The 14,167-nt window shown below is 37.4% G+C and overlaps 1 protein-coding gene across 1 annotated transcript in view; it reads right to left on the bottom strand.

Annotated features, from left to right (window-relative positions):
• Positions 1-286: 286 nt before the first annotated feature.
• LOC104543151 (chromosome unknown open reading frame, human C21orf91) overlaps positions 287-14,167 on the bottom strand; it is a 17,979-nt gene continuing 4,098 nt past the window's right edge. Inside the window, exons 2-4 of the mRNA XM_010187692.1 lie at positions 4,488-5,021; positions 1,070-1,132; positions 287-588 (exon numbers count right to left, since the gene is read on the bottom strand). Coding sequence (XP_010185994.1) covers positions 428-588; positions 1,070-1,132; positions 4,488-5,021 — 758 coding nt within the window. The 3' untranslated portion in view covers positions 287-427. The remainder of the gene's footprint in view (positions 589-1,069; positions 1,133-4,487; positions 5,022-14,167) is intronic.

Below are 14,167 nucleotides of genomic sequence, written 5' to 3'. Positions count from 1 at the left end.
AGTTTCATTAATACTGTTCTCCCCTTAAAGCTCTCCTGGATGTAACATTATCAGACCTGATCAAAACTCAACTTTTTATTTTTCCTCTGTGTGAAGGAAGCAGGTTACAGGCTTCAGCTCATTCTTTTTTAGAAAGAGTTTTATTATCAACAAAACACAAAATTCTTTTGAAGTCTCATGCGTAGCTATGGGCAAAAAAAAATTCTCTAAATGAATAAACCTTATTACAGCAGATTTTAATCCCTAAAATATTTGCCTTTTTTGTTAAAACCCAACGTGGAATAAGACTTCTCATGGATTATGAATGCAAAGAGAAAGCTGCCCAAGTTCCCTCAAAAGCTTCTAAATACCTGTGCAGCTATACCTAATTGTTACAAAAGCTATTAGGGCAAGTTAGCTCTGTAGGGGGATTGAAGCTGCACCCCTTTTATATGGGGACGTTTGATTTCATCCCTGCTCGCCCCATCTGTAGACACGGCAGTTTGGAGTAGTTCTTCAGCAGCTGCTCGATAGCAATGTGACGGACGTTGAGCTCCGAGGCCAAAGAGTCCTTTTCCTGGACTTGCTGCGTCAGTTCTTCAAACACATCTGCAAGAACATGATTGCATTAATGCACCTGGTCCCTGCACCTTCATGGGGTTAAGGAGCAGCACTGAACATTACTACAACAAAGGCACAGACATTTCAGTGGCCTTGAGCACAAGAACACCACTTTTTCTGATTCCAGCACAGCTTGTAAACTTCAGCTTCAGTAAATTGACCAGGATCACCAGTTTAAAGTTTTAGGTGACCTGAGCCTTGGCGGATCAGTTTGTAACTCAAAATACAGCTGATTCCCATCAAAAAACTTGAAGAAAATACTACATTCAAGTGCCAGTTTGCAATGACCAAGGAGGTTACAAAATAAAAACCTGTAAGTTTCTTGTTTTATATGGAAGTATGATATACAGAGATTGCAGTTCAAAACTTGGCTGACAGTAAAGCAATCACAATTGCTTTTTTAAACAAGACATTTTTTTAATTACAAAGCAACACAAAGCCAAAATGAGGATTATTGAAAAATTCTCACCCTGGATTTGCTTGAGCAGTTTTTCATTAAGTTGCTTTAACTCTCCAGGAGTCATCGTAGTCACTGTAACAATAAAATCTGTTATTACTTCTACCCAAGTCACATAAGCATCCCTAAGCAGACTGTTTTCTCAAATTGTCATTTGCATCCTAATAATCAACAGATGTGTGGCAGTATGTCAGAGACAACTTTATTTATCAGTCTTTGTGGAAAAATTGAAAATTCTGTTTTATGTTGACAGATAAGGCTTTGGTCCATAGGAAAGCCTCTTCAGTGTCAAAAAGCTGGAAACTCAAGCCCTCAAAACAGAAGCATCCAGAACCAGAACCGCTTATAAGCCTTTTAACACCTTTTAGTGTAGCAAGTTTACCTTCCTCTGGCCACAAAACATGGTTTCCATAGCGTAACCCTTGCAAGTACATCTATTTAACTGTGGGGAAGAGGACAATTCTGAGATAAGGCCTGCTACATCTGCAAGCCTACAGGAAACAGCTCCTGGACAGAATTTTCAGCACACAGCTACCTGTTTTGCCTATGAAGTTTTGCACTTTATGCACATAAGAATAATTTATACAGTTTGCACTGAGTACTTCAGTGAAAAATAATGAACCAAAAAATCTTAGTGTGATACTAAAATCAGCACACAAAAATAGGTTGACTTCTCGCTTTCTTGTGCTGTGTTCCTAGTGAGAACTAAAAGACCCTCTGCATCATTCAAAAGCCCTTCCGTATCCCAGGTTATGTGTACACTGATCACCCTTATAGAAAAATATGTATTAACTATCAGAGGAGGGAGCTGTGAAAGTATTCTGTGCAGCCTTTGATCAACAGCAGCAAGTAGGGAAGTCCTGGTCTGCTTCCTAGAAATCTCTCACACTAGCAGTGGTGGGTGCAGGTCGGTGCCATGCCTGCTGCTGAGATGCCCTAGACAGCACTGTGAAAAGTGACAATCTTGATCACCATAGGAAGATACAGGGCACTGAAACAAGCTTTAAGACCTAGTAATTCTTAAATATTGTTTTTAGACAATGCTGCAGCTTAGCAATGCTCTTGCTCCGTACTTGAGAAACACCTATATTGCAATCTGCAGCATTTGTTCAGAGATTTCTCAGTGAGATGTTTCTATACAGTGAATTTAAAGTGTAGGTTCTGAAAAGGATGGTTTTTACTTAACCAGAGGACTCTTTGATTATCCTAAGCCTTCTCTTTCAACCCTTCTCATATCTTGCAGTTATGGGATATTAACTTTGTCAGTATTGCCAAAGTAAAGAAGTTGGCAACAGAGAGGACTGCCTACTTGTTACGACAGACATAAGGCCTCTTAAGAGTGAAGCAGATTCGTCTTTCTTGTCCAAACATCCACGTACAGTAGTGCTCCTTCCCACCTTTGGCTTTCAGTACAACTGACACTTGCTTTCTCACATCTTACCATGCTTTAAGTTAAGACTTTTCAAGCTCCATGAAAATCCTGATTAGATTGAATACAGTAATCAACCACTTAATTTCAATAATATTTTTCCCTTTTCATACCCAGTGGTAGGACGTTACTTCCCATTTCTTCACTATTTTCATCAACATTTCATCAACTGCAGCAGATAAGCAGGTTCATATACTTTGTGTGAGTGTATGTATGTATCAGGACAGGACTGTTTCATGTCACATAATTCTGATGCAGAAGGGAAATGGAGAACAAACAGAACACCCAATTTAAATTATAAAGGCTCATTCTATCCATGGCTGAGGTAAACTAAGAAGAAACATTGACCAAACTATCTACAGTTATATTAACGATAGATTTTTGTTGGTGGTTTGGGTTTTGTTTGCTTTGGGTTTTTTTTGTTTAGTTTTAGTAGACTGCTATGACATTACAGTGGACATGCTACGATAAAAAGGTACCTAACTCTGGCAAAGAAAGTCTGACTAAGTTTCTCTAAAATACAAACTTTATATAATCAAGGAGTCTCCAAATGAATGTCTTTTAAAGCCAAACACTGAAAAAAGATTTAACAAGTACTTATAAATACAAAGCAAAAATGCCTCAAAAGTCCATTATGCAGTCACAACGGGGTGGGGTGGGAATAATCTGCTACCAGGCTCAAAACAGCTTTATGTTCCCCTGTCCCAAGATCAGAGAGAAATTTCAAGCCTCTAACTTGTTAGATAACCCCATAAACCAGGTCAAGCTTTCATAATTCCTGCTAACTGCTGTCCTAATTTATGTAATCCCAATTTATGACTCCAGAGGACAGGTGGTCAAACAGCACAGCTTATCTGTTTTGATTTATTGCTTTAAGACTACTAATTCCCTACAAATGCAACATGAAGCGTCTTAAGCAGTTAAACAAAATCCTTTTATAAAGAATGCAAAGTGACTGAATTTTGCAAGGACAGGTTTGTCAGTTTCAACAAAAAACAAACCGAACAAGAGAGCCTAAAGAAACTGGTTCTAACTTCCTACAGTGCCTCTTACTCTCTTCAGACATTCTGAATTCCATTATTACCTGCTTTTTTGTTAAGTAACTTTCCACTGAGTATTTTGTCATCTTTCTCAGGTCTTTCGAAATTCAGAAATCTTCTCCCATTACTATCCTCATCTACAGAAGTAAGAGTGGCTGTATTCAATTTTAGGACCAGGCACTGTTCCAAAAGCAGAATGGTAACTGCAGAGATCTCCAGGAACTTGCTCCTAACACATTTCATGTAGGTTGATTCCTGAGACATTGCAACATCCTAGATCTTTCTAAAGACTTCTTCTAGTGACCTCCTTCTTAAATAATGGGAAAACTTCTTTTCCACTGCTTTCAGAATCATCAGAGTCATCAAAAGAACTGCACAGGTCTACTGCTACAGCTTTTAAGGATACATGGTGGCATACAGGCCTTGTCATTTTCTTATGCTCAATAAAAGAAGAAAAAAATCTAGTAAAATGCGCAAGGAAAGTCTGCTACTATTAAGAATGTTTAATTTGTTGTGTTTCACAAGTTTGCTTTCCTGCCTTACCTCTAATTTCCTCTATTGCTTAGGGCAGCTCTCTGTAAAACGTAACTCAAGGCACCGCACAAGTCCAGTAAAGCAGTTGTTTTCAGGTGCTTAGTAACGTCCACAGGCAGGACTGTGCAACTGCCAGGACAGACACGTGAATGTGACTGCAATCAACTGTAACAGTAACTTTGTGTGTGTAAATAAAGCATGTCCTGTATCACACTGGGGTGTAACAGGAAAACTAAAAAACAAGCAACCAAACAAATCCCTCCTCGCCACGTAGCCTTTTTCTTCACAAGTTTTACCATAACTCCAAACTGTTAAAAGCTGCATATCAGGTGGTGAATTAATGCCCTGTGGGGCCACTAAGTGGTCAAGAGATATTTCAAAGAATGCCCTTGCCTGCTAGGCTGCGTGTAAACAGATGTATACTTACATTCTTCCCTGCTGTACTGAGGATGCCTTCTATGAACACTGGTGAGTGAAGCACCTTCAGCTTTTTCAGCTTTCTGGGCTTGGTTGTGATTAGACCACAAAACACTGCTGCAACAGAAGGTAGCACCTGCTTCTTGTAACACATCAAGTCTGAAATCAGTGGATTCTCTTTGTTCCAAAAGAGTTTGTGAGCAGCTTGAGATGCCTCCGGAATTGCCATCTATCCATTTTGCAGAGTATCTAGGTACGGGGGAGTCAAACTGGGGGAGTAATTTTCTATCAGTCGAATGTCTGAAGTTAAAAAGCTGGTGTTGGGATGGTTTTGAGCTTTCAGGGTCAGAGTCTAAATCCTTGTTTTGTGCGTACTGTATGATCCAGTTAATTTTTTTGCTCAGTATATTTTTTACTTCTGCATATGGACTTTTAGAGAGCTTTGATCGCGGACAGTCCTGATTTGCTATTAAGTGGAATTTTTCAAAGCAGTCTCTGTGCCCCCTTAAAGATCTCGTATGTAGAAGATCTGACTTTGGTACTCCTGTAAAGACACAATAGAAAAAAAAGTTCATTTACTGTATATTCAACTAATTTTTCAAAATCTTTACTCACATGCAACCAAGAAAACAAAAACTTAACTGATACTTTCCTACTAACAGCCTAATCACTGAAGTAAAGTAGGACATGTGATACTCTAAATTTTTTTGAAATCCCACTCAGTCTTGAGTCCGTAGCATAGAAGGTGTTTTGCACACAGTAAGCTCTGGTGCAGGATTTATAGATTACCTGTATGTCTCTCCTTGGGTGACATCAGATGAAGCAAACTGCTAACTCTACATATTGCATCATACCTATACACAAGTGTATAAACCGTAGAAGTAAAATAATCCTAACTATGTGTCAGAAACTTCTGTAGAAAAATACTGAAAAGCGTTTTGAGAGCAGGCATTCACACTCCCATCTTCTGTGGATAATGTTATGAGCCACCTGCTCAACAAATACTGCAGCATGCAGGCTTCTGTCAGCCAACTGGTCAAACATAATTCAGATTTCAGTCTTAGCTCATTATTTTGCACTGGTACAAGCCTGCAGCCTAGCTAGAGAAGCAAGTTTTAATACTGTCAACATTTGCCAACATTAAACTGTCTTGAATTTAATTTCACGTGAGATGGATGCTTAATCTCCTCTTTGCTTGTCCTCCTTCAAAGACTATTCAAATAGCTACAGCAGGTAACTTACTCAAACCCCAGAGTAATTTATAGTGACTGACATGTTAAAAAGGAACACAATCTGTGAAGATCTGTACTTGATGAGTGAACACAGATGGTATGAGAAATGACTATTTCAGAAAGTTAATAGTACTTCAGTACAAAATTACTTTCTGCAACTTTAGCGGATTCTTATTTTTCTTCAGATTCACCTACACAGTAGATTCAGTATCCAGGTCTGGAATACTGAACTTCAGCATTTTTCTCAACACCCAGTATACTACTTGGGAGGTTTTCAATATAATCAAAACCAATTCTGTCGAACAAGTTCCTCATTGCAAACAACAATTAATATACCTGTGAACCACTGGTTGAAAGTGCTCAATGCTTACTAAAGCCAGAATATTTTAATCAACATATGATAATGTAATTTCATCTTTGAAACTAGGCGACATGAACTAAGCTGCAGCCAGTTTATATACTTCTTTCTGTGCTGAAAAGTAACTGATTAAAAGAAGAACTATGAAATGCAACAGGTAACAAAATTTGATAACAGAGACTTTAACAAGCAATTAGCAGAAAGCTACATGTTACAACAACTTTCAGTTATCTGGCTTACCCTCTTAAACTCTTGTGATAAACTTTAAGCCGCCCATCCCAAATGATAAACTGTTTTAAGTGATTAAATTCTACAAAATCCCAAACTATTCTCAGAACTAAGCTACAAAGGTAAAATTCTTAACCAAAATGAAGTGCTTGAATTTATTTTCACTAGTTCCATGTTATTTCAGTTGCTGCTAATTTGTGTTTCAAGTTGGAGAGTTCAAACATTGAGAGTAGGCATTGTAAGTTTTTGATTTTTCACTCTTTGAGCAGCATTGAAACTCAAGAGCATTACTGTTCTGGTCGAGTTTGTAAAAGCATACACAAAATTTACAGGGAAAAATGACAAAAGGAGTGGAAAATGAAAGAGGACAGCAGTGGAATTTATTTTGTTCTTAGCAGCAGGGAAGAAAGGTTTCCTGAAAACACACACTCTTGTACATGAGTTATGTACCAGAACAAAAAAAAACACATCCTAACCAGAGGCACCTTTTAACAAGGAAGATCCTGAGCAAAATACAAAGGCAGATGCTGTCTTCATGACTACAGAGTCAAGATTCTCACTGTACCTCAAAATATCTTCCCACCTCTTTCAGGAGAGAGACATTCACTAACTTTTCTTAAGCTCTACATGATCTACTGCCTACTTGCAAAGCTATTTTCCCCTCTCTCTCTCTCTATAGAGACATTAAAAAAAACCCAACAAAATAAACATTTCTAGCGGAAAACAAGAAAAGGCAAGTCCTTTGTTTTCATGACTTACCATTACAATTTCAATGCAGCAAGTCTGCTTAACTCAAGTAGCATGACAAACTCTTGATGTTCAAGCCATCAAGGAAGCACAAACACTGTCAACTGAAGTTATGAGGCATATATTGACAACGCTGCAAACCCTACAAAACCAGAATGATTTGTCCAATGTCATTTGCATTACCCAAGTAATTTTTCAAAAGTGCTGAACTGCTGATGCTTCTAGCACATTCTTTTGTTATGGAAAACATCATCGGATCAGTTAAAACAAAAAAAAGTTTTACACAATATTCTATATAATAATGCTCAGGACCCCACCTAACAATTTGACCATAAGATGAAGAATGAAGCCAATGTCTTCTGATCACAGAACAGAGTAATAAACTTGTCTAGAGCAAATACTTGAAGATTTGGTGAAGAAGAGGGAAGAGAACTGCAGAAAGCACAGTTAGTAGAACCTGGGGCAAATGCAGTTTTGCACAGGCTGTTTCTACTTCACGGCTGCTAATAGTTACTAACATCTGTTTTGCTCTCAGGATACCACCCTTCAGAAATCAAATATACCTACCAAGTTTTTACTTCTCCTTACTGTCCCCTGCATCTCTTCTTTCCCCAAATTAGGGATAAAACTACTGTACTGTTTTGATTAACAGCAGAAAGACTGAAACTTGCAAGTTTAATGAAATATTCCCAGAGCCAGTTCTAGAGGCATGGCCTCTTGCAGTCAGGTCCCCGCTTGGCATATCTGAGAAACAGACTAACACTTCTAGGGCAATCCAAAAAGCAACACCTGCCCAACAAATGATAGAATACAGCAGTCCAACTAAGAAAAAAATAATCCTTCAAGGCTTTCTGCTTCATTACTTCCACAAGAATAACATGTCACTCCTCCAATAGCACAAGGCTGCGAGACCACACAAAATAAACACCACACAATGTCAGTTACACACAAAAAAAGAACAAGTGCAGCATGACTTTATGAAACCCTATCTGATTTTTATGCCTATCTGAGCCACAAGCTCAAGGTTATTCAAGTCTCTTATTTTGCCAAATTTATATTTTGAAAGAGTTCTGAACATTGTTGACTCCCCCACTCCAGAGGCATGCTACTCAAAGAAACCTATCAGATCTCAGTAATATTGGGTATGCCTGAAATTAGCAACTATTACAGAAGAAAAAAATGTTACTTCAAAAGTATAAGTTTTGCTATTTAGATTCCACGTATTAGCCACAACTTCCCTACTTCTGAACATGGAGCCTTACTCATCTCTTAATCCACTAAAAAAAAAAAAAGAAAAACAATGAAAAAGCATCTAGTTACTCTTCAGTATAGTAAGGAACAGAAAACGTAAAAAAGCCAAACTGGTTTTGTACAGAACAGCTAACAGACTTGCTTCAGCTTTCACATAACTAGTTTGGATTTTTACTGTAACAAACATGGGAAAAAACCAACCAAACAAAAAAACCCGATCAACCAAAACAACCCTCAATGTTTCTTTTGTACTAAGGTGACAATCAGTCCTCTCCTGTACAGAGGATGTGAATAACAACATCAGCCGCTAACATTCTGGAACTGCATCCCAAGAGCTGAGCATTCACAGCAGGACAAAACAGTAAAGACATACCAGTATTACAGCAAATAAGAGTAGCTTTCTGCGACATAAATACTTCTCTTGTGGGCAATACCACCAGCTTTATGAGGCAAAAAAAGATGCCTGCTTCTTTCTGGTAACACTTAATACTCTACTCATATTATTTTATATTTTTTCCTTCATCACAATTGTGGAAAAAAAACCTACCAGCTGGTAAAATGACATAGATCAAACAAATTATATATAATGATGATTCAGTTTTAGAATACATTACTTTATTCAACACTAAACGCAAGGAGATGAATGTAAAGCAAGGTAAGACTTCTGTACATTCAAAATAACATCGCAGTTTTGACAAACAGCTATTGTCAGTTTTGGTGATTTTCACCAGGTTTCACTTCTGCCTCAGTGTTCCTCTTTGCTAATATCCATTTCAATCTTCTTATTTTTAGCCAATTCTTTAAGTCAGCAATCATACAGCCATCACTATTTTTTTCCACATTTGTAGGTATGGGTACATTTCTCCCTTCTATTACTTTTCAAGAACAGGATTGCAGACTACATCCAAGTATGTCCTACTCTCCATACTTATTTTTGCACAGAAGGAAAAAGAACCTCAAGAAGCAGCAAAAAGCCCACAACAATCCAGAGCAAGAAGGTTTCACCCGTGGAGAAAAAAAGTCCACCAAAATTCAGTAACATCTAGAAGACCATATCTAACTAATTTAAGACAGCAGATGCTACTACGAAACAAGCTCACACCAGAGACCATTCCTCAAGTGAGGAAGATTCACAGGATGATGCCAAACCTCTAGACAACTCATGAAAGAATGTGTCTACCATCCATCATTTGCTTCCGATTCTGGTAACCCATGTGTCCTAGATGAAATATGAATGGTATCACTTTACTCAGTAATATCTTTTCTATGTTTAAGAACAGGGCTGCTTATTTTAAAGCCTAGTATTTAGGAAAAAAAAACCTGAATATTTTGATTTCTGAACTACGCAAGGCAGAAGCTCTTCCTCTATACTGGTACAGCCCTCAACACAACTCATCCTAACCTACTCCTCCAAAATAATTTTGTAAATGAATGACTAGCAATCAGACAATTTATAAAGTAGTACACACTGTAGCACAGAACAGGGAGAATATTTACCCTATAACCAGGTGTGTAATCATATCTCAAATTCTACCCAATTTAAAAGCATTTGTACTTGAAAAAAAATCAGTTTCTATCATTCAAATTCTGGGGGGTTGGGGTTTTTTTGGTTTGATTGTTTGGTGGTTTTTTGTTTTGGTTTGGTTTTATTTGAAAGGAAGACGTCTACAAAGATTTTACTTCTGCCTTTGCAACTGATATTGAGAACTACGTATAACTCTTCTTCATTATAAAGATACAGAACTGAGTTGAAATGTTTGCTCATATTTATATATAAAGCTAGCTAGAATAGTTGTCTTACTTGGAGATAATAATAACAATAATGAACAAGCTCAATTCAAAAGGAATGCTCTTGAATAACAAGACTACTTCACATCCACTCACTAACAAATATTTTCATTAAAAAAAGAAAATCAGTGATCATTAGCCTGCTTGTTTATCTTCCACAGTGGATTTTTTTATCGTTTATTTTGTTATTATTTTTAAAAATCCTTCTTATTTGATTTTTCAGCTCAGTCAGTTGAAAAAAATATTAAAGAAAGCCTGTATTCACTTCTTAGCAATTTATAATGCAATGCTGGAAGTTAGTTGTTTTTGCAATAGTGAATAACCATAGCTTGAGCAGCTGAAGAGGAAAAAAAATCCCCCACAATTTAAGATGGAGTGAACCAAAATTAACAAGAAAACTTCTAGACACATGAATAGTCAACTCTACGTTTGTATTATGACATTCCTTAATTAAAGCAATTCTGAAGTCCCTTTAAAGAATTTACAAAATATTAGGGGTAAGATTTATACTTGACCATAAAGAGAGGAAAAGGTGCCTTCTCAGTGCAATGCTCATATCCACCATACATACAGCTTTCATAAATGTGTGAAGTACATCTGGTTACCAAGGACAGTCAAAGGAGAGTGAATCCACTTCACAAAACAGATTTGTATATAGTACCAGCAACGCAAGTGAAATTATCTAAGTCAGAACACTTAGGAAAGTTTCACCTCTAGCTTCAGCCAGTTGTGGCCTTCATAGCCAGTGCCTTCTAAGGCAGAATTCACCTCATCCTAAATAGTTAACTCTAAAAAGATTTGTGATAGGCACCTATGCTTTTCCCTTTAATCCCATAAGCAAGCAAGAACCCTTGTGAAAAGCATCAGTCTATGGGTGCCCACTTTAAAAGCCCCAGCTTTCACTACACATTCCAGCTACTGCTTCCCTCAGGAATCCACCTTGCATAGGTAGAGTACTGCTCTTGAAGCAGGGATGCTTAGCCAGCTCACAAAATGCTCCTGAACTAGCATCCACTTAGAGCATGAAGCCCAGGTGAACTCAAGTTTGGTCTACCCTAGCATACAGGACTATGACCTGCAGCAGACAGGGAAATGCCTCACAAAACATTAAGTGTTTGTATTCATCTGTTTTAAGCCACTGCTGCGTATTAGTCTGCTCATTAAGAGCGCTACAAGAGGGGAAAAGCAGATTCCAAGACCTGTTCAAAATACACTACATAAAACCAGCCCATGATGACCTAAGACAAAAAAGTCATCCACATATCTAAATGACAAGGGGTGGGGAAAACTGGTATCCTTCAGTTGTACAATTCTGCTAATATTGAAAAATGGGATCATTAGAGACGTATCTCCAATACATGTGCCTGACAAGACAAAGCCAACTACTATTTTTAAGTGTATGCATGCAATTTCATTTGAGAGTTAAAACTTATGATTTATTAGATTGTCTAGAAGGAAAAGGCCATTGCCATTCATTACCACGTGTCTGGTTTTGGAAGTTAAAGACTAGATATTACCTTGTTAATAAATTATAGTTCTCTCCTCACTTTCATATGATAAAGCCAATGCATTCTATACATCAGGTATGCACACAAATTATCTCCCACTGCATTTCTATTAGCTTACATATATTGCTATGTGCTACAATCTAAATAAGACAGAACAGAGATACAACTGACCCTTTAAAGACACTATCAAAATTCATGTTCTCTAGAAACTACTTTACTGTCTAAGAAGAAAGTGTATTCCTGTGTTAGATAAGCTAGTGCATTCTGATGAAAACTAGTACAAGAACTACTATGTTAAAGATGTCTCACACTTTAAGAAATATAATCCCTCTCACACCTTAAGAAATGCAATTTCTAAATTAACTTATTTGCATGTACAAACCTCACGAATTCACACAAAGAGAATTAAAAATGTATTTCTAGAACTAGTCATATAGCTCTACTATTACCCAGCAGTACTTCTATAGCACTTGAAAGCTTAAAGAACAGCATCTCCAACTATGTTTGGACTTGAATTTGTGGTTAAGAGGTTTACTGGAAACTGCAGCTAGTTTCACAACTCCATTCAAGTTTGCTGAAATGAGTCATACCTCAGGACTGCAAAGGCTTCCTTGAGTTCTTATCTGTCTAGCCTAATGTGCAATGATGAAATTTTTTTAGCTTCGGTTGACAGAATAATGTATTGTACTGGTTATTATTTCATTAACACTGAAAAAAAAATAAGGATGTGTAATATTTTGGAACAGAATGAAATTACAACAGCAGTTTCCAGTCCTTTCAGCTACACCTCACAACCTATTTTATTTCAGTGAGGTATTCTTCTGTAGGGCATAAAAAGGAAAAAGTGAAATTCAAGTGCTTACAACTTAAAAAAAAAAGGCAGTTTAGTTGTTAAGATTAACACAAAGAACACAAAATGAGGACATTATACAAGATTTTATAGACCTTAACAGGAAAAAAAGCTATGCAGTAAGACAGATTTGTTTATAGCATGTTTGTCTCAACCTGGAGACTGGGAAGCAACAATTTGATATTGAAATTACCTCAAATGCTATGAGTCTCTCAGAACTTTAAAGGACCATGGAAATGTAACTACCTTCACGTAAATTACAGGAATAGACACCCGGTACATAGAGTATCTCTTCTTTAATATTTCAGGATCCGGGATATGGACTGTCAGCTATTCAGCTGTTGTTCAACTCTAAACACAAATGGAAGCGAGCCAGTTTGCTAGTCAGCTAGCATTCTCCAAGATGTTATTACAGTTAGCAGCACCAGATAAAGAAAAGAGTGAATAAAAATTAGCTTGAACAATCAGATTTTCCCATTCTGTTATGGTTTTCTTTTTGCTACAAACCCTTGAATTTCAGGAAACTCAGATTTTTAAATAATTCTGCATTAAGACATATCAGCATTAAAAAAAGGTTATGGCAAATAATGTAAAGCCAAACCATAATTATTATAGTCTTTCAACTTTGAAACCTTCAGAGACAAGTCTGATGTCTGAACAAATACGTTCAAACATTAAGTTCCTGAAGCTGGGATTTCCACAGGCATTGTCCAGAGGATCACAAAGGCTGCACTAACAAAGCACACATCTGCATTGCACAATGCATTCCCATGTGAAGATAGCAAAACAACTCCAAGCAGCACCAGAGGCAGCACTACCACTTAGTGCTCCAGCCGCCTCTGCCTGCTCTGTGAAAGGCAGCCTAGACTTACAGCCGCCTACCAGAAGAATTAGAGCACACTCCAAGTATCTCCACACAGCACTGCATTCTTACGCAGAAACTCTACAACTGAAGTTTCAAAGTAGCTTGTAGGGACACCATATTCAGGCAGAGAGGTTTGTTTTGTTGATACGTACACATACAGACAGCTTATATACATACACGAACATTTGTTTTTATGTGTTCACATACTTACCCCCTACCCTTCAGTTATAACTGCAGATCTGCTGTTAGCATTATGCATTTGCTACCAGAGATCAGTTACCAATTTTCCCATATTACAATGAAATTTTAAAAAAGAAGACATTTGTCTCAAACTAGCACACAGCACACAATTTCCTGGCTTATGCAATCCAGTTACATATGAATTTAAAACGCTTCCTGTTTCAATCCACAGATTACTACTGTGACACTTACTCGGAAAAACAAAACAGTACACAACAATGTCTGATGTTCATTTTGCCTGCACAAGGCAAACAAATCCTACATCCAAACTCCGGCAGACCCATACCACCAGGACATTTTAAACCCCATCTAGAACTTTAAAAATCATGGTACAAAATCAGTTTTGTTAGTTTAGTATTTCATATGCAAGTATTTACCGTAATTTGAAGTTTAAGAATCACATTAGTATCACCCAATTATGATCCTTCAGACACAAAAGCTAGTTTTGCAATAAAGTCCTTTGTGTAGCTTAGTCCACTTAGCTTCCCTGAGCATAAGCCCTTCAAACCAAGTGAGCTGAATGACCAAGTGCAACAAGGACAAAATACTGTCCTTTCAAGACACACCACCTTCCCCTGCCACTTCCCATTTAGACTGAAGAGTAGCATTACTAAACTCTTCTA

The sequence above is a fragment of the Mesitornis unicolor genome, unplaced genomic scaffold, assembly GCF_000695765.1.
Source record: "Mesitornis unicolor isolate BGI_N332 unplaced genomic scaffold, ASM69576v1 scaffold3357, whole genome shotgun sequence".
Lineage (NCBI taxonomy): Eukaryota > Metazoa > Chordata > Aves > Mesitornithiformes > Mesitornithidae > Mesitornis > Mesitornis unicolor.
This window is presented reverse-complemented; position numbering and strand designations above follow the sequence as displayed.